General features: G+C 35.6%; 2 protein-coding genes across 3 annotated transcripts in view; one reads left to right on the forward strand and one right to left on the reverse strand.

Annotated features, from left to right (window-relative positions):
• Nucleotides 1–26,896, reverse strand: part of CTNNA3 (catenin alpha 3) — a 1,573,756-nt gene that overhangs the window by 1,117,319 nt on the left and 429,541 nt on the right. The gene's annotated exons all lie outside the window — the stretch shown is intronic.
• LRRTM3 (leucine rich repeat transmembrane neuronal 3) overlaps nt 1–26,896 on the forward strand; it is a 219,837-nt gene that overhangs the window by 138,971 nt on the left and 53,970 nt on the right. Inside the window, exon 3 of one of the 2 annotated variants that reach the window (XM_007531481.3) lies at nt 4,197–6,381. The exons of the other annotated variant lie outside the window; for it this stretch is intronic. Coding sequence (XP_007531543.1) covers nt 4,197–4,403 — 207 coding nt within the window. The 3' untranslated portion in view covers nt 4,404–6,381. Of the gene's footprint in view, nt 1–4,196; nt 6,382–26,896 lie in introns of those variants that run through there. 2 annotated transcript variants of the gene reach the window in all.

The raw sequence follows: 26,896 nt of genomic DNA on the forward strand, positions 1-26,896 counted from the left end.
TTTTTCCCCGCCTCCAGAGTTATTGCTGGAGCTCGGTGCCTGCACCACGAATCCACTGCTCCTGGTGGCCATTTTTTCTTTGTTGTTCTTTTATCATTGTTGTTGGATAGGGGAGAAAGAAATCGAGAGAGGAGGGGAGACAGAGAGGGAGAAAGACAGGCACATGCAGACTTGTTTCACAGACACCCCCCCACCCCCACAGGTGGGGAGCCAGGGGCTGGAACTCAGATCCTTACGCCCTTCCTTGCACTTTGTGCCATGTGCGTCCAACCCGCTAAGCTACTGCCTGGCCCTGGAGGAATACAAATTTTTCCCACCTCAGAGTCCTATCTATTCCACTGACTAAGTAAGTCTTAGAATGGTTTATGTTCTGGCCACAGCAAGGACTTCATGTCTTTTCAGCATCTAGTAGAGCATTAAACCCAGACAGGTGTTCAGAAAATTGTTGTTGAAGTTAGTAAATTAAAAACTATTTTGATTTGGTTTTGTAGAGCCTAGAATGTGAATTAGAAAAAAAAATGCAATAACCCAAGCTCTACTGGTTTCTTTGTGTAAAACTGAAATAAAAACAAACTATTTTGTAAAGAAAAAAATTAGATTATAAGCAGCTATATAATTTACATATTTAAGGTATTTTTAATTTTTGCACTTTTTTTTCTTGTGGAACTGAAGTCTCGTGGACACAGGATTTCACAGCTTGTGAGCTACTTTTTTTTATCTAGATAGAGAAACAGAAAAATGGAAAAACACTATACAACCAGAACTTCCTCTGGTGTTGGAGTCACAGCTGAGGTGCATGCATGTACCTATGTGGTGAGTACCATCTCCAACCAAAAAGTATATATCAAAGACGAGGTCATTGATAAGACTCTGCTTGTTATTTAGATGGAGTGAGACATTACTGAAATTACGAATCTGCAAAACATACAAAAGCTAAATTCTTGATATTTTCATTTTTAAGCTATATATATGTGTGTGTCTATAGATATACTGATACAAGGAGAACTGACTTTTCAACTCTCTTTTTACTTCTACTTTGATTACATTTTTCAGGAGCTCATCAAATGTACTTTTCCCATAAAAGCACTAGAATTATTCTTTTGCAAACATTTTCTTTCACATCATTTTCATTATAGATACTATATTTCTCAAAATCATATTGATTTGCTGACTTCTTATTGTATCCTTATGATCTCAAAATAGCAGCTGTTACTTTAGATGGCATCTTAACTATTAAAAGAGTTCAAACTACAGATTTAAAAGTTTTCCTTTCAAGATCAAAACATTTTAAAAAATGGGGGGTGGGGTAAATTATAGTGCTGAAACCACAGTTACTAACCGTCCTCAAATGCACCTCACTTGCCCTTACTCTAACAAAACCAAAGACAAATATTTAAAACCAGAATAAGGAAATGATACGGAAAGTGAAGGCATCAAGACAAAAAAGGTTTAAACCCACAAGCATCTACATACTGTGAGAAATTAAAGCACTTCTTTAGTTCTTTATAGCAAGTGTTGTGATACGTATGTATGAAAAAATAGAGTAATGCTTCAGACATAGCAAAACTTACATTTAATTAAATAGAAATGCATTTAATTTCCAGTAATGATCTTTTAAAAAATAAATTTATTTATTTATTATTAGGTAGAAACAAAGAGAAATTGAGAGGGGAGGGGTCATAGGGAGAGAAACAGAGAAACGCCTGCAGCTCTACTTCACCACTCATGAAGCTTTCCCCTTGCAAGTAGGGACCAGGGGCTTGAACCCCAGTCCTTGTGTATTGTAGTATATACTTAACCAGGTACACCACCACCTGTCCTCTCCAATAAGGATCCTTAATGTGTAGTTAGTTTTATTGCAATTCTACTGATTGAGAATTCCAATTATGTCATTGCTAAGGTGGAAACGGTGATGCTATTTTGAACCAATATAGTAGTAATATAGTTAAAAGAAGCAGGTACATATTAGTTTTTTAATTAATTTTTTAAAATAAACATTGTCTTAAAAATGCTTTTATTTATTTATTGGATAGATACAAAGATAAATTAAGAGAAGGGGAGAGAGGGAGAGAGACTGTAGTATTAATTCACTGCATGCAAAGCTTTTCCTCCTGCATTTGGGGATTGGGGGCTTGAACCCAGAACCTTGAGCAATGCAATATGTACAAACAGGTGAGCCTCCACCTGGCCCTGAATGGTGAGTTTTATTCAGGTCAATAAAGTAGCTGCAAATAACAGGACAGTTGAAATGAGGGGCAGAAAAGCATTTTCAAATGTATCAATAAGGCCAAATTAACGTGGTAAATGTTCCCTATAATGAAATATCTTATCCTCTCCCATTTTTGAATGGGGTCATTTGTTGTTGTTGATCAGTTTGTTGATCTCTTTATATATTTTGGTTAATAGCCTCTTTTCTGATGCATGGCATGTAAAGATCTCGTATTCTATAATGAGTATCTTGTTGTAGGTGGTGCTTTCTTTTGCTATGCAGAAGCGTTTCAATTTGATGTATTCCCATGAGTTTAATTTTGGTTTTATTTTCCTTGCAATTGGACTTGTGTCATTGAAGATGCCGCCTATAAAACTTAGATAGAAAAAGAGTTCTTCCAATATTTTCCTCTAAGTATTTGATAGTTTCTGGTCTAGCAAAAATCCAAGTCTTTGATCCATTTGGAATTTACTTTTGTGTCTGATAAATATAGTGGTTCAGTTTCATCCTCTTACATCTTTCCAATCCAATTTTCCCAACACCATTTGTTGAAGAGGCTCTCCTTTCTCCATTTAATAATGTGAGTCCCCATGTCATAAATTAGATGCCTATAGGTTTGGGGACTTATTTGGGAGATCTCAATTCTATTGCACTTATTAGTGTGTCTATTTTTACTCCAATACCAGGCAGTTAGGTATTTTCTGGTTACAGATAAATACTTGTAGCATTTTTTCTATTCTCTTTAAAAAGAATTCGGTGGAATATTGAAGACTGCACTGAATTTGTATATGGCTCTGGTTAGAATATTCATTTTGATGATGTTAATTCTTCCAGTCCATAAACATGAAATATCTTTCCACTTCCTCGTGTCTTTTTCCATTTCCTTGAATAGTGACTCATAATTTTTAGTTTGTAAGTCTTTTTTTTTCTTTTGTTAGGTTTATTCCTAGATATTTTATTGTTTTTGCTGCTATAGCAAATAGGACTAATTCCTGGATTTCTTCTTCTGACTTTAATGTTTGCATAGAATAAAGTCATTTATTTTTTATACTTATTTATTTATTCCCTTTTGTTACCCTTGTTTTATTGTTGTAGTTATTATTGTTGTTTTTATTGATATTGCTGTTGTTGGATAGGACAGAGAGAAATGGTGAAGTGGTGAAGCAGGTCTGCAGGTGTCTCTCTTCCTCTCCTCCTCTGTCTTCCCCTTCTCTCTTGATTTCTTTCTGTCCTATCCAACAAATATGGCAATAATAGTAATAGCAACAACAACTACAACAAAGGCGACAAAAAAAAGGGGGAAAGATGGCCTCCAGGAGCAGTGGCTTTGTAGTGCAGGCACTGAGCCCCATCGATAACCCTGGAGACCAAAAACAAAAACAAAAACAAAAACAAAAAAACAAACAAAAACACTAGGTTTCAAGAACCAGAACTGAGTAATACTCTTGTCAAAATAAATAAAAGATGGTGTGATGAATAACGGTATCGGCATCAAATGTGAACTTTCAAGAAATGTAATGTCCAGTCCCTTCCTCAAAAACACTAAAGTAGAAACTTGGGAGAGTTGGATTGGAAAGGGGGTGGATTTTATGTATCATCAAATTTGAGAACCTCTGTCTATAATATTCCAGCTTTATACATAACCAAATAATAGTATTCTTAGCTATAAAACTACAATTTTATCCTAGTAAGTAAAAGCACTTTTTTTTTTCAGATTTTCTCAATCTTTTAGCTTTCTCAGAACCACTTGTGCTATTATTTATCTACAGGCTCTAGCCAAGAATTGTGCACCTTATTCCAAGGCATTCAAACTGTTGTGTTATACTTTACTAGTATAAGAAAGAGAAACATGTGTGGGATAGTGTAGGACACTGAGCTACAGATATAACCATGGAGGTGAGTCAGGGCATCACATCATTCTCCATATCTTGCTCGCCAAGCCATTTGTTATTTTGTAACTGACTTTTCTCATTTCATTTTTCCCCAGATACCTTTATCAATGAATGTGTCAACCTTTCTGGCATATGACCAGCCCACAATAAGCTACTGTGGGGTGCATCATGAACTTCTCTCTCATAAATCATTTGAAACGAATGCACAGGAAGATACCATGGAAACACATCTAGAGACTGAGCTGGACCTGAGCACAATCACAACTGGCCGAATCAGTGACCATAAACAGCAGCTGGCTTGATTGAGCTAATTGGTAGCCGAGGGCGGCCACCAAACTGTAACCTCAAGGACTAAGTGAGGAAGATTTACTCATTGTGGACACTAAACACAAAACAAACAAATCCCCTGTTCAAATAAAAAAAAAATCCAAGGTTGATTCGTGAAATAAAGAAGACATGAATTGTTTCAAGTCTACGATTTGTAATTAACTAAGTTGTGCAGTATTTTTTGACTTAACAGAGTATGGCCCTGAAAAAAAAAAAAGAAAGAAAAAGAAAAATAATCTTTTTTTTTTCACAGAACTCATCTACCTACCTGTAAAAACTGTACAGAGCTAATGTATTTTCATATTGTAAGATTTCAATTATAGAACAACTGGTATGTACAGTCCATAATTTAATTTCATTTTACTTTGCAATCTTTACACATTTAAGTTTCTAAAATTTTCAATTAACAAAAATTATTTCTTGTGTTATTCAGAGTTACTCAGTTTTGTAGGGACTGTTTTGTTTACTGCATTTGTGCCCAGAAACCTTGACTCTAAAAGTCTGTGCTGTGCAATCTATGCACGATTTTTATCATGCTTACTACGTAGAATTTTATCTACTGTTCCAGAAATAATACATTAACCAAAAAGGGTTTAATTGTTGAGACTTGTAAAAAGATCTTCAATTACATAGACAAATGGTTTTTCTTATAAATGAAAAAAAAGAAAATATTCAAAGAAAGATTTTTTTAACACTTCTCAGACTTAACTGTTGCCTTGAATTACAGCCTAGTTTCTAAGCAGTGAAATGTAATGATAAAGAGGGATATTTTAACAACATATTTCCGAATGAATGACTCATTATTTCATTCTCTTGAGTAACCCATTGTTAACTGTGGGGGGGGGAGCATGGACAAAGCATCACTGGAAACAAAGGCCGTAACCACAGCAACAGACTTTGATAAACTTAAAGGTGCAGCTGCTGGTGACAGAAAACTTTTGTTACATCTCATTATTTTCAGGCCAAGGTGGGAGGACAGAGCATAATAACTGTAAAGTAGCAATTTTTCTTTTAATTAACCCAAAGTGGTTTACCTAAAAATAACCGTCAGTGCAAAATGTGCCTGTTTAAAGACAACATCTCATTTAGAACTGCAAGGCTAGCTTTAGGAAATATCTCAAAGGAAATACGTGAAATTTTTGTTTCGTGTTCTACATCTATTCTTTCCAGAGGAAGAGCACTAGACATCTACAACTTATTCAATTTAAATATGAGCCATAGTGGAAAACTTTATCGCTCAAAGTAGACTATCAACATCCTTAAAACGATACGCTATCCAGAGTGAGTTCACTTCCATATTATCTGGACAGCAAGCCAGAGTAATTTGAAACCACCCCAAGGCATACACTGATTATACAATTACACTCTACAGCTAATTTCAAATCAGATTATGAAAACCTGACTCTTCAGAGCTTGAAACAATCAACTTTTCTTCTTTTATTTGCTTAACAGAGGTTATTGTTTCAAAATATTGTTACTTACTACTAGTGTTCACACAGACCTTTGTATTTTTTAGTATAAAACTTTTGTTTCAATTGCTGTTGCACTAGGAAGTTATGCCTTCATATGTTGTCATTTTAAAGTAAACCATCAAGAACAGACTCAGAACATGCCAACCTAATAAGACAAACTATCAAAATGAGGAAGAAGCAAATTTATGAAGATCAATGTCAAGCTTTTAACTTTTTATTTTTTCCAAAGAAATCATATATACACATATATAAACATATGGTTTTATGCAAGTTATATCACGGCAAAATTCAGAGCATCTCCAAGAAGAATGAACTTAAAATACAGAGCAATTTTTTTCAAAATATACAAAATTAGAAAAGAAAATGCAAAATGTTGGAAGGAGCAAAATCTATAATTTAAATTAACTAAATGTGACAAAACTTGTATCTTTACCATCCCAGATTTTGTAATATATTTGGTATAAATTACTTGCTATTCCAACACTTTTGTATCTATAAGTTTAATTTTATTTTTTCCAGTGTCTTTGTATTATTGTCAAAGTATTCTTAACCCTCTACATAGCAATTATGCTTTGTATAATTAGCAAATTTGTAGAGGATTGATTATGAATCTTTTATTTGTGGGTCTGAAACAAGATGAAAAATTTTATTTATCACATAAACCAAAACTCTATATGCAATCTTTCTCATATGTTTCCCTTGAAAAAATTCAAATATCTTTTAATTTGTGTAAATAAGCACTCCCAACTTATCTCTAGTTATTTTAAAATTGATAATTACTGAAAACACTAAGATTACAGGGAGACCACTTCCCTTAATGAACATAATTTAAGTTCCTTTAAACTGAATAACAACAAATGAAGCAGTCACCTTGAAACAGTGACTCTGTACAACTGAAGACTTACTACAGCAATAGCAAAAAAAAAAAAAAAACCCACCCCAAGAATTTTGAAATTGCTCATATTTGAAATTAAACACAAAAGAACATCAAGAAGAAAAAAAGAAAATGTTGGGTTGTTTGTTTAATTTTTATTCTGCCATTTCCAGGGGTGGGAAGTGAAAGGAACTAGAAGAAACTGAGTCTAAACTTTTTATAATACATATGCAAGTTTTATAATTGTGTCAAAAAATCCTTATTTATAACCTATCTTCTCAGTATCAATAATCTATCATTTCCTCTTTCAAAACACCTTGTCCTAAATCTCCTTTCTTATCTGCGTAAACAACTGAAATGCCTATATGTTTGAAGCTGAAAGAAATGCAGAATTTGCCCTAGTATGGTTACAATAACAGCAGCAGTTGCAGCAAACAATAAGCTTATGCAGTGTCGCAGTGTCGTGAGATTTACAATGCACATCCACTTAAGTTATATCATTTTGTCTTCCTGACCACCGGATAATGATACATTGATCTTAAAAAACATTGAGACTCACTCAAGATCATAAAGTTAATGATGGACAAAGTTGAACCATTCTCAAAATTCCCAGCCTGGTATTAGTGTTTCCACTATACTAAAAGCTTTTGTCTTTCAATGGAGCCAAAGAATATCTCCATAGAGTGAGCACATTTTCAAAAATGTTTGACATTCCATTTAGTAATCCCTATTTAGACCTAGTTCCTTTATCTGAAAAGTATATGGACTAAATGAACTCTTACTTTATGCCATTTTTCTGCTCTCCCATTAATACTGTTAAAAATAAAGTATAATAAGCCATAGATTCTTTAATACATCAGATCATTTTTAAATATACAGAACAACAGCTTCCAAATAGTACATGTATGTAGGCCTCTAGATGTAGATACATAATTGTGAAGAGAGAAAAGAAACCAGAGAACATCTAGACTGAGCTGATGTGGGTAATCATAAAACAGACCCATGGTGGGAAGCTGAACACATGTGTAGCTGAACACATCACATGTTCAATTCACCTAATTTATAATGGGTGCCCTTTTTTTTTTCTGGCCTCCAGGGTTATCACTGGGGCTAGGTGCCAGCACCACAAATCCACTGCTCCTGGAGGCTATTTTTTCGCTTTTGTTGCCCTTGTTGTTTATCGTTGTTATTATTATTGTTCTTGTTATTGCTGTCGTTGTTGGATAGAGCAGAGAGAAATCGAGAGAGGAGGGGAAGACAGAGAAGAGGAGAGAAAGATAGACACCTGCAGACCTGCTTCACTGCTTGTGAGGCGACCCCCCTGCAAGAGGGAAGGGGGGGAGGAGAGGGGGAGGGGGGAGAGGCGGGGGAGGGAGGCGGGGGGGGGGGAGACGGGGGAGGGGGGGAGGGGACAGGGGGGGGAGGCGGGGGGCTCCAACCAGGATCCTTTCCTTTCATGGTGCTAAGGCTCCATGTGCGCTTAACCCGCTGCTCTACCACCCATACCCCTAATGGGAGTACTTTATAAACTTTTCTCTTTCAACAAGGGTAATTCTTGAAGCATGAGTTATTATACCTGCCTTAAATGAGAATAGCTTTATTTATTCTAACAAATGCAAAATATAATTTATACAAATTGATGTGCATATGCTAACAGGTAAATATATTATTGGTCAGTGAGATTTTTTTCGAATCTCATTCGATTCCTTACCAAGTGTTCTAGAAAAATAAGGCTATATAAATTTTAATAGAAATAATATTTTAGAAAAAATAAAATTTGCCAAAATTAAACACTCGCGACAAATGACATCATCTTGATATGAAGTCAGAATAGCAGCATGGCTCCAAGAAGGCTGAGAAGCAGCAAAGTCTCTTTGGAAAAAATAGTTTTCAAAATAAAACCACTACAGATGGAAGCAAACATATACATTTGTTTTTCTTTGCTCCTGATTTACAGTTACCTTTCAAAGCAAACCTTCAAGATACACAAAGCTCAACAGCTAAGCAGTTCTCTAATACCTCGTTCTCTTTTTTTCTGTTTGATGAAACTCACTTACATGTAATTAATACAGCTGTGAAAAACACTTAAAGAAACCAAAAGCATGAATGTAGGTACCTAATGTGAGCTATGAGACACAGAAGACAGATGATAGCGTGTGAAGAACGAGGTTCATGAGAATGGTAGCATTTGATCTCAGGAAAAAAAATGAGAAGTTGACAAAGTCAGTACAATAATCTTACAGTTTAGAAGAAGAATTCTGACTAATAACATAACAGCATCATGATACATAAGTGTCCCAGGTTCCAAGTGGATCATAAATACAGTAAGAATTCAGATGGGTTAGTCTTGAAGTAAGAGCTTCTATTCCGTTATCTTTCAACTCACCACAATTCCCTCAAACTCCAGAGGTACTAATGGTAAGGAATCGAAAAACATTACTATCAAAACTGGCATATAGTTAAAGTAGGTTGACCAGTGATAATGATGTTCTACTTTACTAACTGTGGAGAAGAAACATTTAAAATTTCAGCAAAACCAAACCAAACCAAACAAAAATGGCCTTATAAGGGGGTATTGCAGCAAATGCAATCCTAATGCTGTTGAGGTCAAGCCCTCTCCTCTCTTTGACTCTGTGTGAATGAGAATAGTGAATATAATTTGATTGTGAGACAGGAGAAATACTTTAGCATTTTTTAAATTATGGTAAAATTAATACTTTGTAAAATTCATAGTTGACTGTCCTTTTGCATTAAGGATAGTCATCCTGAACTAACGAAGCTTCTCAGTCATCTCAGAATTAGAGAACTGAGCTTCATTTTTTCTCACAAACACTTAAAAGACGACGCTATATGATGCCTCTTCCTAAAAATTTAAATAAAAAATTGCACTAAAGTTCTCTGTGATAAAAGTCTCTAGAAGTAAGTTTTGTTTTATAATCTGAAATATTACCCACTATTTTACCTTTTGTAAGTTGACTTTCATATACCTTGTGTTGCACAACTCAACATATTTACACCTTGCTGTCTTCAATAGTCAGTATTTATTCTTTACTTCAGTTTATATAAAATGAAAGAGAAAGTCTAACTCAATCCTCACTGGAGTACTTCTATATATAATAGAGACCCCTTTCAGCTTTAAATATTAAATTTCTTTATATGAATTAATGTAAAATAGTATATCTCAGATGAATAAGATGACATTTTAATTTTCCTCTCCTTATTTTTTTAAACTCTGTTCACTCCCATATCCTCAAAGTTCATATTTGAAGACCACAAAACTTTTTAGTCCATACTAGATTTACTGAATCAATAATGTCAGGAGCTAATCAGTGATGCACAGCAAGTTTTGCAAAGGAGTTTACTTTTGCCAAATAAATCATTCTTTTTTTTTTTTTTACTGTAGTCTAAAATTATTAATTCTTGTACTTTCCTATACCAATGTGAATCTAATTTTCTAAGCCTCATTAAATATTTTTCTTGGATGGGGAATAAATAAGTATGAACAACTATACACTAAACAGTCATATTGCTTCCTGACAGGCCATATTGTTTATAGATGTTTCTGCCTTTTAGATCTTACAATAGCTGAAAACAATTTTAAATCCGGTTTATTTACTTATTAACTTTTTGTTTACTCTCAGAGGCAATTGTAAAACAGTTGAGAAGTGGGGGGGGGAATAATTTCTGATGAATGAACCAGGAATTGTGCTGCCTGAGAATTTCAACTGCCTCAGTAAGTAAAGGAGAGAAACATGAGGCTCTTGGCAACTGCTTATCAATAGAGACAGATACTCAAAGCCAGAATGATCAGATTCTAAGAATGCTCCCCTTCCACCCAATAGGACATTTTCAAATGTGAGAAAAGATCACAGTGAAAATAATAGGACTTATTTATTTAAATATGTTGTGTTTAATTGCTTAAAAAGGAATATACTTCCTATTCCCAAGTAGAAATTATTCAAAAATTATTTCCCATTATGTAGAAATTTCCTTCAGATCCCCAAATTAGCAAAGTAATATAAAGAAATAACCATCATTTCCCTTGAAGTTTAATGGGTTGTCTTTAAAAAAAAAAAGGACATTTTATTTATTTATCTTAGTATGTGGATAGTAAGAAAGAACTCCCCAGTTATCCAAGTACTGATAAATGCCCCCCAAGGAGGGGGTCAGCGCCGGTTGGCATATATTAGCTCTAGAATTAGGAGAGAGAGAACTCTGATGCACTGATAAGCTTTAGCGTAAAGTGGTGACAAGGATTAAACTTATGACTTCTGTAGCATCAGTAATGTAAAGTTGGCATTCTTATAGACTGAGCTTTCTTGCTGCCCTAAAAATAGACACTAAAAAGAAAAATGCTTCAGAAATTATTTGTCTCTTATTATGTTTGATATAAATAAATTTGTTTTAGGGGCCAGGCAGTAGTGCACCTAGTTAAGTGCTCACATTACAGTGCACAGGTACCTGGATTCCAGACTCTGGTCCCCACCTGCAGAAGGAAAGCTTCACTCATGGTGAAGTAGGGCTGCAGGTGTCTCTCTGTCTTTCTCCCTCTCTGTTTGCCCCTCACCCTCAATTTTTCTCTGTCTCTTCAATAATAAATTAATTAATTAGCTAATTTAAAAATAAATAACTTTTGTAATATTTACATCATAAATTCACATAACTTTGGAGAGACTACATAACGGTTATTCAAATGACTTTCTTGCATTAGGCTCAGAGCTGAAATGTTCAATCCCCAGCATCAGTATATGCCAGAGTTAAGCAGTACACGGATTAAATAAATAAATAAATAAATAAGGCTAACTCTCAACCAACTTAAAAAAAGATCCATCAAAAGATAAATATTCTCAAATGTTCACCTTGTATTAATTTTCCTACTTACATTATAATACTATAACAAAAACATGTTCAGCATCCACAATATAATCAACCATCGGCTGAAAATGGGAGGAAGACTGTCAACTAAAAATTTTTTAAAAGCCTATCTATATCAACAGTTATGAAGAAAATCACTGGGTCAGGTTGTGGTACACCTGGCGGAACACACACACGTCACAATGAGCAAGGGCCTGGATTGAAGACCCCATTCTTCACCTACAATGGGAAGCTTCACTGCAAGTATCTCTTTCTCTTCCTGTCTCCCCTCTCCCTCTCAACTTCTGTTTTATGCAGTAAATAAATAAAAACACAAATAGCAGTCACAAAATATTAACTGGAAATGACATGACTTGGGTGGCAGAATAATTCCTGTAAATAATTTTACATGAGAATGTAACTCAAGGAACATCATTAGCACAGAGATGATATGGGATCTGAGAGCACACGACGTATAGAAAGCCAAGAGAAAGTATAACAATAGATACCCTGCCCTGGTATTCAAAATACAACACATAATTTTAAATTTAAGGACAAACACAAGCTTCCCAGTTACGGCAATGTAAATGTTTTTATTTCTGCAAATGGATAAATTATTTTAAATGTTCTTAAAGGTTCATCAAATAAATCTTCCTCAGACCCGACTATTTACAAATAATTCTTAAATATATTTTTATTTCATTGGTACCTGAAAAAAATTATATTAAATATTGAGCAATCGTCGTCTATGTCTCCCTGAACTTATACAAGTCAAAAGACAAGTAACTGGGAAATCACATTACCATTTTGACTTAAATAAAATATCTGAACATTTGGGATTTATGCAAAGAACACATTTTATAGTCACAAGGAATTCAAGATTCAGTACAATACTTTAAGACACATTTCAACTAAAAATTTATACTATTATAACTGTGATAAAACTGTGTTAGAAGATTTAGCAATTAATAAGTTAGCAAATAACAAAAAAGCTCTAGCATCTTGCATCATTACACGCTCATTCTGAAACCATCACTACCACTATCTATATATGTGTGTGTATTAAAAATATCTGAGTTATGTAGAATAATTCATTTTTTTGACAACAAGGATGTTCCTGGTATCTGGGTTGAAGACGTGAAAGAAAATGAAAGGGATAAAAACTACACAAAACTGGAGAATTGGTTGGTAGTGCAGCAGGTTAAGCACATGTGGCACAAAGTGCAAGGAACGGTGTAAGGATCCCGGTTTGAGCCCCCAGCTCCCCACCTTCAGGGGACTCGCTTCACAGGAGGTGAAGCAGGTCTGCAGGTGTCTATCCTTCTCTCCCTCTCTCTGTCCTCCCCTCCTCTGTCCATTTCTCTCTGTCCTATCCAACAACAACTGCATTAATAACAACAATAACAATAATAATAATAACAAGAGCAACAAGGGCAACAAAAATGGAGGGAAGAAATAGCCTCCAGGAGCAGTGCATTCGCAGTGCCGGCACCGAGTCCCAGCAATAACCCTGGAGGCAAAAAAAACTACACAAAACCTAGAGGTGAGTGAAGGAAATATGACTTACTGACATTAGATAATCTAATTTTAAAATTCAATACTAAGGATCAAATTTCACAGTGATGTTTACACCCTCAGTAAAATTAATTGAATCTTAAGGACATAAAGGCAGATTATTTGTGATATCAATGCAAAGCAAATAGGTAGGCAGTTGATTCAGACAAGAGACAATACAAGAACAGGAACTAGAGTTCAAGAATGTCTACTATTTCTCTAGAAAGAAATTGAAGTAAAAATAGAATATTTGAATTAACTAGCAAATGTTCTTTTCAAAATCAAGTTTAGCTGAGAATTCAAACTAGTTCAATAGGTAAAGGCAAGAAACATAAGGCTCTTGGCAATTGCTTATGAAATAGAGACGGATATTCAAAGTCAGGTTGATCAGATTCTAAGAATGTGCCCCTTACACCCAATAGGACATTTTCAATTATTTATTTATTTTTAAAAAATATTTATTTATTCCCTTTTGTTGCCCCTTTTGTTTTATTGTTGTAGTTATTGTTATTGTTGTCGTCATTGTTGGATAGGACAGAGAGAAATGCAGTGAGGAAGGGAAGACAGAGAGGGGGAGAGAAAGACACACCTGCAGACCTGCTTCACTGCCTGTGAAGCGACTCCCCTGCAGGTGGAGAGCTGGAACCTCGAACTGGAATCCTTATGCCAGTCCTTGCGCTTTGTGCCACCTGCACTTACCCCGCTGCGCTACTGCCAACTCCTCAATTATTTTTATTAGTAGTAATTTAATAATGGTTTCCAAAGTTATAAGAATCCAGGGATATGCTTTCATACCCATATATGATATATGTGAGACAATGACCAGCAAAGAAAGTCCTCTAACCCTCCCCATTCTGATAATCACGACGACTCTCACAATGTTTAAGAGGGAGTATTATTATTATTATTTGTTGTTGTTGTCTTACATACAAAGCATACGTCTAATGGAAGGTAAGAACTCGTAAGAGATGCAAACTATACATGATATAGCTTATGTTCTCATGATACAGTTTATGTTGTAGTCCTAGCAGAAAAAAAAAAGTTATCCATAGTAAGTGTAAAACATTCCAAGTTAAATTGACTCCCTGCAAGTGAACACAGCAGTCAGGAAAAATGGAATCAAAATCAGTGGAGGTGCTGTGGATGGCTTTGGGTACTAAGTCAGAACTTATGAATTGCTGTATTCAGAGAAGACAGTAGAGAAAGAGCATTATGTTCTTATTTGTGAATACCTATTATTTCTATAGTACTTATCACATCTGATCAGCAGAAAAAAAAAAAAGCATGCTCAATTTTTATCTAGATTGTCTAAAAACTCAAAGCCAGATTTAATTCTGCCACAGTAAGACTCTGGCCTGTCCACATAAGTTAAAAATGTCCCATAATTTTCTCAATTTCTCTTTATATTTTCCTTTGGGAGTAGTGATTAAATCATATCACTGCTTTGTATTAAATGCTATGTCATTTTCGATGAAACACTCATCAAACATTCTGAAGTGTGATTCAAGAGCCACATTAATTTAGAATAACAATGGGAATTAAATAAAACAACTTCTTACCAACTAATGATTATAGCATCTTCAGCCAATTGTAGACATCAGACAAAAAAGTCAACAAATTGACTAATCATTTTAGTTCATAATATCAATATTGGTAGATATTAATCATATTTTTATTCAAAAATAAAATCACATTTTTATTACATTTGATTAGAAAAGAAACCAAATGAAATGATCAAAATCACCTCAATGATAGAAAACAATTTCACAACTAAAAGTCACATTTACTCAATATTATCTTTCCCTTGAGTAAAATAGTAGGAAAATCCACATTTTATAAAACATGCATAATTATTTCTATCTTGAAAACATAGATTTTTAAAAAAAAATTTTCTATTTATTTTCCCTTTTGTAGCCCTTGTTGTTTTTTATTGTTGTTATTGATGTTGTTGTTGGATAGGACAGAGAGAAATGGAGAGAGAAAGGGAAGACAGAGCGGAGGAGAGAAAGACACCTGCAGACCTGCTTCACCGCCTGTGAAGTGACTCCCCTGCAGGTGGGGAGCTGGGGCTCGAACCGGGATCCTTACACTGGACCTTGTGTTTGGCACCACCTGTGCTTAACCTGCTGCGCTGCGCTACCACCAGACTCCCAGAATTTTTTTTTTTTTTTTGTACCAGAGCTCTGGCTTATGGTAAGTGGAGGATTGAACCTGGGACTTCCAGAGTCTCAGGCAGGAGAGTATCTTTGCTTATCCATAAATGAAGCTTTTTTTCACCCCAGGACACTGCTTTGCATTATAGTGCTAGGGACTGAACTCAGGCAAGAAAGTCTTTTTGAATAAGCATTACTCTATCTTCCCAGCCCAAAGCTGTCAATTTTAAAAGCTACAGTCAAATGCGAGTGAGAAATATTTTTCCCTCATTATATTTTGCCATCATTTGGACTATTAGTTTGCAGCTACATATATTCATTTGATAGTTATAAGTCTCCATTTGCAAATGTTTATCATATATGCATTTTGTCTCAAAAAGGTAAACGGAAGAGCACTGGTTAGTTGGAGATCTAAGGCCCTCTGGTGGAACAGGATGAAAGTTTGGTGGAGGGGGGGTGAAATATATTGGCAGCTGCATTGGGAAAATTGTGGAAATGTACTGTTGAGACAGCAACAGTCCTATAAATCAAATAGGCAGTGGTAGCACCCATACGTTACTATGTGCACAGTAGTGGTGAGGGTGGTGGGGGCTTGGTGAATGGTGGAGCAGTGCTACAAGTGCCTCTATTCCTCTCCTCTATTTTTCTCTGTTTTTGTCAGGAAAAGAAGGAAAAAGAAAAACAAATGACCACCAGGGTTGGTGGAGTCATCATGCAGGTAAGGAATCCAACCAATGCCCCTAGTAGTAAAACAAACAAACAAAATCTGACATTCAGAATTTGAATGAGCATTTGGTTACAGATAGTATTTTGGTTTCATTACGAACAACAGATTTTTTTTAAGAAAGTGAACTCCTATTAAATGATCACTTCATCTGATCCAATAGTAAGCAGTTAGATTGATAAAAAAAATCTTTCTACTAAACATAATTATTCATAAAGGATTCCATTACTCACTTGGTGCTTAATGGTTTTATATTAAGACCTTAAGAATGCATGTTGCAATGGAATAAATCAAAATATGCAAAGTGAATTCAGTAACTAGTTCAAGGCATAGCTATCTAACTACTTAGAAAATGAATATATTTTAATTTTAGAACTTCAGAACATCTTAAGAAATTTTTTATCATAAGTCATATTATTTTAATAAATGTCAAAGAAATTCTGATTTAATCTTCTCTGAAATATTCATCAGGATCATGAAGTCAGGAGAATCAACAATATGAATAAAGTATATTATATTCAAACAATTTTTTTCAAAGACAAATCTTATGTTAATTATTACTCTGAAGGTTTGTCTACAGTGACCCTTGTAGTAAATGAGGCCATACCAATGAATCCATCCTTAGTTCCTACTAGGAGACAACAAAACTTTATCTTGGAAACAACTTGATTTACATATAAAATGCATGTGCTCACCATCATCTTAAGTCTCCTGACAGGGTTGTTACGAAATACTGAGATACTCATTGCTGAGCACAATAAGAGAGAGCAGGATGGAGTGGTAACAGCAGATAACTGACTGTCTCCAAGTGTGTTCTGAGAAACACTACTAGACTTCCATCTGGAAATTCCAGATTCACTGGGTTTACGTAATGATGGCTAAAAAAATCAAGACCTTGATAATCTCTACTATTTCTTTTTAGTTTTGAACTCTATTTCCAAAAATGTCTATGGCAATTTATGGGTCAGAGTGTATGTACGATTTAGCAGTATAAGCTAGTAATTAGTCTGAGGCTGGTTCTATTTTATTATCACTATCGAATTTTTCACTGTATTGTAACTATAAACTCATCCTCCTTACAAAATAGTAACTAGAAATCACTTACCAGAATAGAAAGGTTAGGTTGATAATGAAGTACCAGTGATGACAAAAATAAAACAGAAACAAGCAAACAAAAACCCAATATAAATAAGGGGGAGGGGACTAAAATTACATAGACATCAACACTGAAAAAATTAATGATATCATTTTAAGGTAACAAGACTTAACCTAAATAATTTATCATTCTTTTGAATTATGTGGAGTAAAACTAAATAATATTTTCCATTCCATTAGAATACAACATAGGAGACTTTAGGCAACTAACTTCAGGATCCTAAATAAGCCAAGAGGGGAGACTAATATCTCATGTATGAATATTCACACTTACTTTACCCTACCTTGTCATATGTCTATTCTACTTACTTTAATCTACCTTATCATATGTCTATTCTACTCTACTTTACCCTACCTTGTCATATGTCTATCCTACTTACTTTACCCTACCTTGTCATATGTCTATTCTACTTACTTTACCCTACCTTGTCATATGTCTATTCTACTTACTTTACCCTACCTTGTCATATGTCTATTCTACTTACTTTACTCTACCTTGTCATATGTCTATTCTATTTACTTTACCCTACCTTGTCATATGTCTATTCTACTCTACTTTACCCTACCTTGTCATATGGCTATCCTACTTACTTTACCCTACCTTGTCATATGTCTATTCTACTTACTTTACCCTACCTTGTCATATGTCTATCCTACTCTACTTTACTCTACCTTGTCTTATGTCTATTCTACTTACTTTAGTCTACCTTGTCATATGTATATTCTACTTACTTTACCCTACCTTGTCATATGTCTTCTTTCTTCCTCTCCACCTCTCATGTCCAAAACATTTATGTATTTGTGTGTGGTGGGGACAGAGAGGATGGAAAACAAAGTATGGCTCAGTTCAGGGATAAGAAGAGGGACATGTGTATATCATACATCTTCAAACAAATTGTGGAGGACCAAGAAAGATAAGTTAATGGTAGTCTTCTACCATTAAATTAATACATCTTTTCATATGAATTGTCTAGATATTTAATACACATAGCTGTTAACCTACCAAAAAGTACAAATCAAATAATATTTAACTCAGTAACAGATCCGACAACTAAAACAAGATTCTAAAACGAGTACTTTCCCCTCCCCCCAAAAATTAAATATTGCAAAGCTCAAGAAAATTCAGGAGACAAGGCAGTGACACACACAATTCAGGGAACATGTCACCACATACAAAGACCAGGATTCACTCCCATAGTCCCCAACTGCAGGGGCAGGAGGGGAAAGAGTTTCCTAAGCAGTGAGGAAGCGCTATAGGCCTTTTTCTCTTCCTCTCTATTCCTCCCTCCTTCTCAATTTTTCTCTGTCCAAAAATAAATAAATCATATGTGATAAATAAAAACTTAAAAAGATAAATCAAATATGTAAAACGAAACTGTAAAAATAACTCAAAGTTTCTCTTTCAAAAAGGAACTTAAAGGACTCTGGAGAAGGAAGAAAAGGGATGAAATTCCCCTAGACGCCTTTTAAGGGGGAGAGGAGAAGTTGTGCCTATGTGTTATGTAAACCCTTAACCCCCCAATAAAAACCAAAAAGAAAGGCTAAAAGATCCTTTGATATCTTTCATAAAATCAGCTCTTTGTGGCTGAATTTTATTAGAACTTTCACAAATCCTTTGTATAATCAAACAATTTGGTTGTAAATGACTAAATGTGTGGTATTTTTTTTTGCCTCCAGGGTTATTGGTGGGGCTCAGTACCTGCACCATGAATCCACTGCTCCTGGAGGCCATTTTGTTCCCCTTTTGTTGCCCTTGTTGTGGTTATAATTGTTGATGTCGTTAGTTGTTGGATAGTGCAGTGAGAAATCGAGAGAGGAAGGGAAGACAGAGAGAGGGAGAGAAAGACACCTGCAGACCTGCTTCACCACCTGTGAAGCAACTCCCCTGCAGGTGGGGAGCCGGGGGCTTGAACCTGTATCCTTATGCTGGTCCTTGAGCTTTGTGCCACTTGTGCTACCGCTTGACCCCCAATGTGTGCTATTCTGAAAAAAAAATAATAATCCTCTAATTCATTAATGAGAATTGTTTGAAAATACTAAAATATCTCTTACAATTATCTCTGTCAAACTATAGTGTAGTAAAAAGTTACCCATTAAATGAAATTATATGTTGTCATTATAACAAATAGCAGGATAAAAAGAAATCTACTACAGGGCATTCTCATATCTCCCCAGAGACATGGAATCCCAAACACATCAATCTTCTTAGTTATGAAAATAGAATTTTAATGTGTAAAAAGTATCCACAAAATTAATCTGTTAGTTTATTTGAATTTCAGAATGGTAAAGTTCTTACAAAAGCATACCATTAGCTACTAGCATTTGATGGATACATTTGAGGGGGGAGAAATCATCATTTTGAAATAATATCTGTCAGCAATAAATTATGTGCAAGTTACCCCAGCATAATGTACTTCAATCACTTGAATATTTTTATCTCCCTCCAAAAGTTAGAGAAATGAGGCATGATAAGCTATTAATTGAATTATATAAACACTGAATAGATGATATTGTCAGTTGGTTCTTTCACTGAAAATAATGAATAACTGATTTATTTTTAACTGATAATTGTGACAGCACATATTCATTTTATACTATTTTCAGTCTGATACATATATGTATATATAGAACCATTATAATATGATTTTATTCCGTACCTGATCTCAAATCAAATTTCCATAAATATTTTTTTTCACAGATTTTTTTCCCCAACTTCTTTACTTGACATTTAACTAATTTTTTACCTGATTTGGTTTCTTTATCTTGGTTTTTCTTTCAGTTTTCTACCTTCCCATGGTAGAACTGGTCCATAATTTAAATGTATGCAATTGAAGATTAAAATATAAAGTTTAAGTAGATGCAGACTATATTTCTATAATCACTGTAAAGTCAATCTTCTCAGCATTCATTTGACCAAGTTTACTTTGTTTTTCTCCCAAGACAGAACAAAACAAGGCAAGAATGATAACAGAGGCTGATATTTTTGTCATCATTCCGTTTCACTCTAGGCTATTTTTCAGATGGAAAGACAGAATCAGAGACAGAGACAGAAAGACACCATTGCACCCAACTTTCATTCTGTTCAATGGAGACAGCTTGAATCAGGATCTTGTGTATGACAGCAATATATTTTTAAAGTTTTATGGGTCCTAAGAATCAAGGTGAGAAGTCTTATTGCATTACATTTTTTAATTAAAAATTTTAGAACAGAAAATTTTCTAGGACATGCCTTTATATAAATTCTTTTTTTTTATGCTTGTTTGGGTAAAATAAACACTTTCCTTCTACATACCCACGCTTTGTTAGTTTTCATTCCAAAATCTTTTTCTCTAAGTTGTCCATAAAATACATATGCATCCACATACAAATATATATCCATATTTCCTAATAGAATATGTATAAGAATTTAGACCATTTCTAACTTTTTAATTAATTCTCTGTTCTAGATATTCAACTTCATGTTCTTTTTTTTTATAATATATGAAAGCTCTGATTTCAACATCATGACTTCAAATTATAATAAAATTCTTTTGAGTATATGTTTCTACATTAATTGAAATTATTGTTGAGGAAATATCTATTACATTATATAATATCATTTTTTCCCTCCCCCTTTTGCAATCAGGGTTATCTGTGAGGCTCAATACTAACATGATTACCCGACTCATTCCACATTCCAGTAGCCGTATTTTCTTTTTCATTTTTCTTTTTTTTTTTCAAAGACGGTGAGAAAAAAAAAGAGCTATGGAAAGGGAGAGAGAGAGAGAAAGAGAAAATGAGAGACACCTGCAACACTGCTCCAGCGACTGTGAAGCTTCTCCTCTATGGATGGCAAATAGGAGCTGAAACTCAGGTTAGCTCTATTGGTTGAGACACCACCTGGTCCTGGAACACAACTTTTAAATAACACTCACAAAATGTATATTGCAATTAGATCCAGGAAATATTCCCCTATGTGAAATATGCCCAGCATGAATATTAGAGCCATTTAACACATCCTATTGTCTCTAACTCTCAGCTCAAACCCCCCCCCAGTGAAGGTACTTAATAATAGTGTAACCATGTTAGCCTACCAGTTAAGTACTCTAACTTCTCTTGTTTAGTTTTTTATTATTATTATTGGGTGGGGACTGGCGGGGTAATGGTTTATAGTCAACAGTAAATACATTTGTTAGTGATGTATGGCTATAAGTTTCCCTCTCAGTACTGCTTTAGTTGTGTCCCAAATATTTTGATAGGTTTTGTCTTCACAACCATACAATCACATATTAAACACCAAGAAGAAGCTCAAATGAACGACTTTACTGAACACCTCAAGGACTTAGAGGAAGAGGAACAAAGGAACCCTAAAGCATCCAGAAGGACAGAAATCACTAAAGTTAGAGCAGAAATAAACAACATCGAAAATAAAAGAACCATACAAAAGATCAATGAAGCCAAATGTTGGTTCTTTGAAAGATTAAATAAATTTGACAAACCCCTAGACAGACTCACCAAACAAAAAAGAGAGAAGACTCAAATTAATATAATTGTAAACGATGCAGGAGATATCACAACTGACACCACAGAAATCCAGAGAATCCTGAGAAACTTCTATAAAGAACTATACGGCACCAAGCTAGAGAATCTGGAAGAATTGGAACAATTCCTAGAAGCATATGCCCTTCCAAAACTGAACCAAGAAGAACTACGAAATCTAAATGCACCAATCACAGACAAAGAAATTGAAACCGTTATTAAGAATCTCCCCAACAACAAAAGTCCTGGACCAGATGGCTTCACAAATGAATTCTACAAAACTTTCAGGAAACAGTTAGTACCCATACTTCTGAAGCTATTCCATAAGATTGAAGAAACAGGAATACTCCCTTCCACCTTCTATGAAGCCAACATCACCCTGATACCAAAAGCTGATAGGGACAGAACAAAAAAGGAAAACTACAGACCAATATCTCTGATGAACATAGATGCCAAAATATTAAACAAGATCTTGGCCAACCGGATACAGCAACATATCAAAAAGATTGTTCATCATGACCAAGTGGGATTTATCCCAGGAATGCAAGGCTGGTTCAACATCCGTAAGTCAATCAATGTCATTCACCACATCAATAAAAGCAAAGCCAAAAACCACATGATTATCTCAATAGATGCAGAGAAAGCCTTTGACAAAATCCAAAACCCATTCATGCTCAAAACTCTACAAAAAATGGGAATAGATGGGAAATTCCTCAAGATAGTGGAGTCTATATATAGCAAACCTACAGCCAACATCATACTCAATGGACAGAAGCTGGAAGCATTCCCCCTCAGATCGGGGACTAGACAGGGCTGTCCACTGTCACCATTACTCTTCAACATAGTATTGGAAGTTCTTGCAATAGCAATCAGGCAAGAGAAAGGAATCAAAGGAATACAGATTGGAAGGGAAGAAGTCAAGCTCTCACTATTTGCAGATGATATGATATTATACATAGAAAAACCTAAAGAATCCAGCAGAAAACTACTGGAAGTTATTAGGCAATATAGCAAGGTTATCAGGCTACAAAATCAATGTACAAAAATCAGTGGCATTTCTTTATGCAAACACTAAATCTGAAGAAGAAGACATCCAGAAATCACTCCCATTTACTATTTCAGCAAAATCAATCAAATACCTAGGAATAAAGTTGACCAAAGAAGTGAAAGACTTGTATGCTGAAAACTATGAGTTGCTACTCAAGGAAATAGAAACTGATACCAAGAAATGGAAAGATATCCCATGCTCATGGATTGGAAGAATAAATATCATCAAAATGAATATTCTCCCCAGAGCCATATACAAATTTAATGCAATACCCATCAAAGTTCCACCAAACTTGTTTAAGAGAATAGAACAAACACTACAATCATTTATCTGGAACCTGAAAACACCTAGAATTGCCAAAACCATCTTAAGGAAAAGAAACAGAAATGGAGGCATCACACTCCCAGACCTTAAACTACATTATAAAAACATCATCATCAAAACAGCATGGTACTGGAACAAAAATAGGCAAACAGACCAGTGGAACAGAATTGAAAGCCCAGAAATAAATCTCCACTCCTATGGACATCTAATCTTTGATAAGGGGGCCCAAAGCATTAAATGGAAAAAGGAGGCTCTCTTCAATAAATAGTACTGGGAAAACTGGGTTGAAACATGCAGAAGAATGAAATTGAACCACTTTATCTCACCAGAAACAAAAATCAACTCCAAATGGATCAAAGACCTAGATGTCAGACCAGAAACAATCAAATACTTAGAGGAAAACATTGGTAAAACACTTTCCCACCTACACCACAAGGACATCCTTGATGAATCAAACCCAATTGCAAGGAAGACTAAAGCAGAAACAAACCAATGGGACTACATCAAATTGAAAAGCTTCTGCACATCCAAAGAAACTATTAAACAAACAAAGAGACCCGTCACAGAATGGGAGAGGATCCTCACATGCCATACATCAGACAAGAAACTAATCACCAAAATATATTAAGAGCTCAGCAAACTTAGCAACAAAAAAGCAAATGACCCCATCCAAAAATGGACAGAGGATATGAACAAAACATTCACCTCAGAGGAGATCCAAAAGGCTAACAAACATATGAAAAACTGCTCTAGGTCACTGATTGTCAGAGAAACGCAAATTAAGACAACACTAAGATACCACCTCACTCCTGTAAGAATGGCATACATCAAAAAGGACAGCAGCAACAAATGCTGGAGAGGTTGTGGGGACAGAGGAACCCTTTTACATTGCTGGTGGGAATGTAAATTGGTCCAGCCTCTGTGGAGAGCAGTCTGCTAGACATGGACCTTCCATATGATCCAGTAATTCCTCTCCTGGGGTTATACCCCAAGGACTCCATAACACCCAACCAAAAAGAGGTGTGTACTCCTATGTTCATAGCAGCACAATTCATAATAGCTAAAACCTGGAAGCAACCTAGGTGCCCAACAACAGATGAGTGGCTGAGAAAGCTGTGGTATATATACACAATGGAATACTATGCAGCTATCAAGAACAATGAATCCACCTTCTCTGACCCATCTTGGACAGAGCTAGAAGGAATTATGTTAAGCAAGCTAAGTCAGAAAGATAAAGATGAGTATGGGATGATCCCACTCAACAGAAGTTGAGTAAGAAGATCTGAAAGGGAAACTAAAAGCAGTACCTGACCAAATTATAAGTAGGGCACCAAAGTAAAAATCCTGTGGTGAGGGGTAGACATGCAGCTTCCTGGGCCAGTGGGGGGTGGGAGTGGGTGGGAGGGATGGGTCACAGTCTTTTGGTGGTGGGAATGGTGTTTATGTACACTCCTAGCAAAATGTAGACATATAAATCACTAGTTAATTAATACAAGAGGGGGAAAATTAATTGTATGTCTCAATGTTTTTCAAAGCACAAACTGAATGTTTTCAATATATAGGCTGTGTAATTGATATGCAGACTCTCTCAAAAGCCTAGACCAAGTAGATCAGAAGCAACCAATAGCACAGCTATAAACAAGATACTGGGTACTATACAACAAACCCTAACAAAAGGACTTTTCAAAGTTAACCCAATTACCAAATAATGTGATGATAACATTAACTATCGATTGTCTTTTTGTACCCTAAGACAGCAGGAACCTCACATCTCCACTATAGAGCCCCTACTTCCCCCAGTCCTGGAACCCTTGGATAGGGCCCACTTTCCCGAATGCATCTCCCAATCCATATCAAATAATATTGCATCCGCCGATCACAACCTAACCAATGCAACAATTGCCACCTCAACATGCTTCACTTCAGACTGTGTCCAGAGACTTCATGTGTGGAATGACAACCCTTCAGCTTCATTACTCGGGTGAGACCTTTCCTTTTATAGTACACTCTAATTTCATCTCAGGTGGTTCACTTTCTAACAAAGTCCCATAACCTAGATATACACCAGTTTCTGTGAGAGAGAGCTTATGTTCACACGTATCCGTAAACTACTGCAAAATATATACCTGAAAGCAGAAGTACACTAGAGTTTGCAGTGAGTACCTCCCTAACACTTCCTCTCCACTATTCCAAGCTTGGGATCCATGATTGCTCAACAATTTGTTTGGCTTTGTATGTTAACTCTCTTTTCAATCACCAGGTTCCAGATGCCATCAGGATGCCGGCCAGGCTTCCCTAGATTGAACACCCCACCAATGTGTCCTGGAGCTCCGCTTCCCCAGAGACCCACCCTACTAGGGAAAGAGAGAGGCAGACTGGGAGTATGGACCAACCAGTCAACGCCCATGTTCAGCAGGGAAGCAATTACAGAAGCCAGACCTTCTACCTTCTGCAACCCACAATGACCCTGGGTCCATGCTCCCAGAGGGATATAGAGAATGGGAAAGCTATCAGGGGAGGGGGATGGGATATGGAGATTGGGTAGTGGGAATTGTGTGGGATTGTACCTCTCCTACCCTATGGTTTTGTTAATTAATCCTTTCTTAAATAAAAAATAAAAATTAAAAAAACCTCCTCAGACAAGGAATCAACTATCACCAAGCCTGCCCTGAAAGAAGTTCTGAAAGGTCTCTTATAAACAATCGCATCATCAAAAACATGCCATATATCAAAACACTCAAAAATTTTAGAATACTGACATTAAAATATCTTCACTCCATAATATCAATATATGTCAATGGCCTGAATTAAACTATTAAAAGGCACAGAGTAGGAAGATGGATCAGAAAATACAACCCAACCACATGTTGTCTGCAGGAATCCCATCTAACTCAACAAGACAAAGAGAGACTCAAAGTGAAAGGATGAAAAGATACCATACAAGTCAGTGACCACGAAAAAGGGCAGGAACAGCTACTGTCAATCTAACATGATAGATATTAAATAAAATTTAAAAAGATAGGGCTAGACATTACTTAATGCTCAAAGGATCCGTCAATCAAGAAGTCTTAACCATTATTAATATCTGTGCACACAATGAGAGGCCATCTAAATACATCAAACATCTACTGAAAGACCTACAGCAATATATTAACAGCAACACAGTAATAGTATGCATTTCAATACCTCTTGGATATTAGACCAGAAACTATCAAATACTTAGAGGAAAATATTGGCAGAGCTCTTTTACATCTTAAATTTAGAGGCATCTTCAATGAAATGAATCCAATTAAAAAAAATGTTGAACAATAAACACAAAGCAGAATTTGGGCTGGGTCTGGTGTATTGTACCAAAGTGAAGGCCTCTGGGGTAGGGGAAGAGGGTTCAGGTCCTGGAACATGACAGAGGAGGACCTAGAGGGGGGTTGAATTGTTATGTGAAAAACTGAGAAACATGGACAGGGGTAGATAGCATAATGGTTATGCAAACAGACTCTTATTTCTGAGGCTCCAATATCTCAGGTTAATAATATGGTGAGTTCACCTTCTTTATCCCATCTTAGATGGAGCTCAAAGATACCATGTAGAATGAGATAAGTCAGAAACAAAAGGGTGAATATGGGATGATCTCAATCATGGACAGAAGCTGTAAAACAAGAGCAGAAGGGAAAACTCTAAGTAGAACTTGGACTGGAGCTGGTGTGTTGTACCAAAGTAAAAGACTCTAGTTAGTGTGTGTGAGTGTGTGTGTGTGTGTGTGTGGGTGGGGGGGGGGGGTCAGGTCCTAAAATG

The sequence above is a fragment of the Erinaceus europaeus genome, chromosome 1 (assembly GCF_950295315.1).
Source record: "Erinaceus europaeus chromosome 1, mEriEur2.1, whole genome shotgun sequence".
In the NCBI taxonomy this organism is placed as follows: Eukaryota; Metazoa; Chordata; class Mammalia; order Eulipotyphla; family Erinaceidae; genus Erinaceus; species Erinaceus europaeus.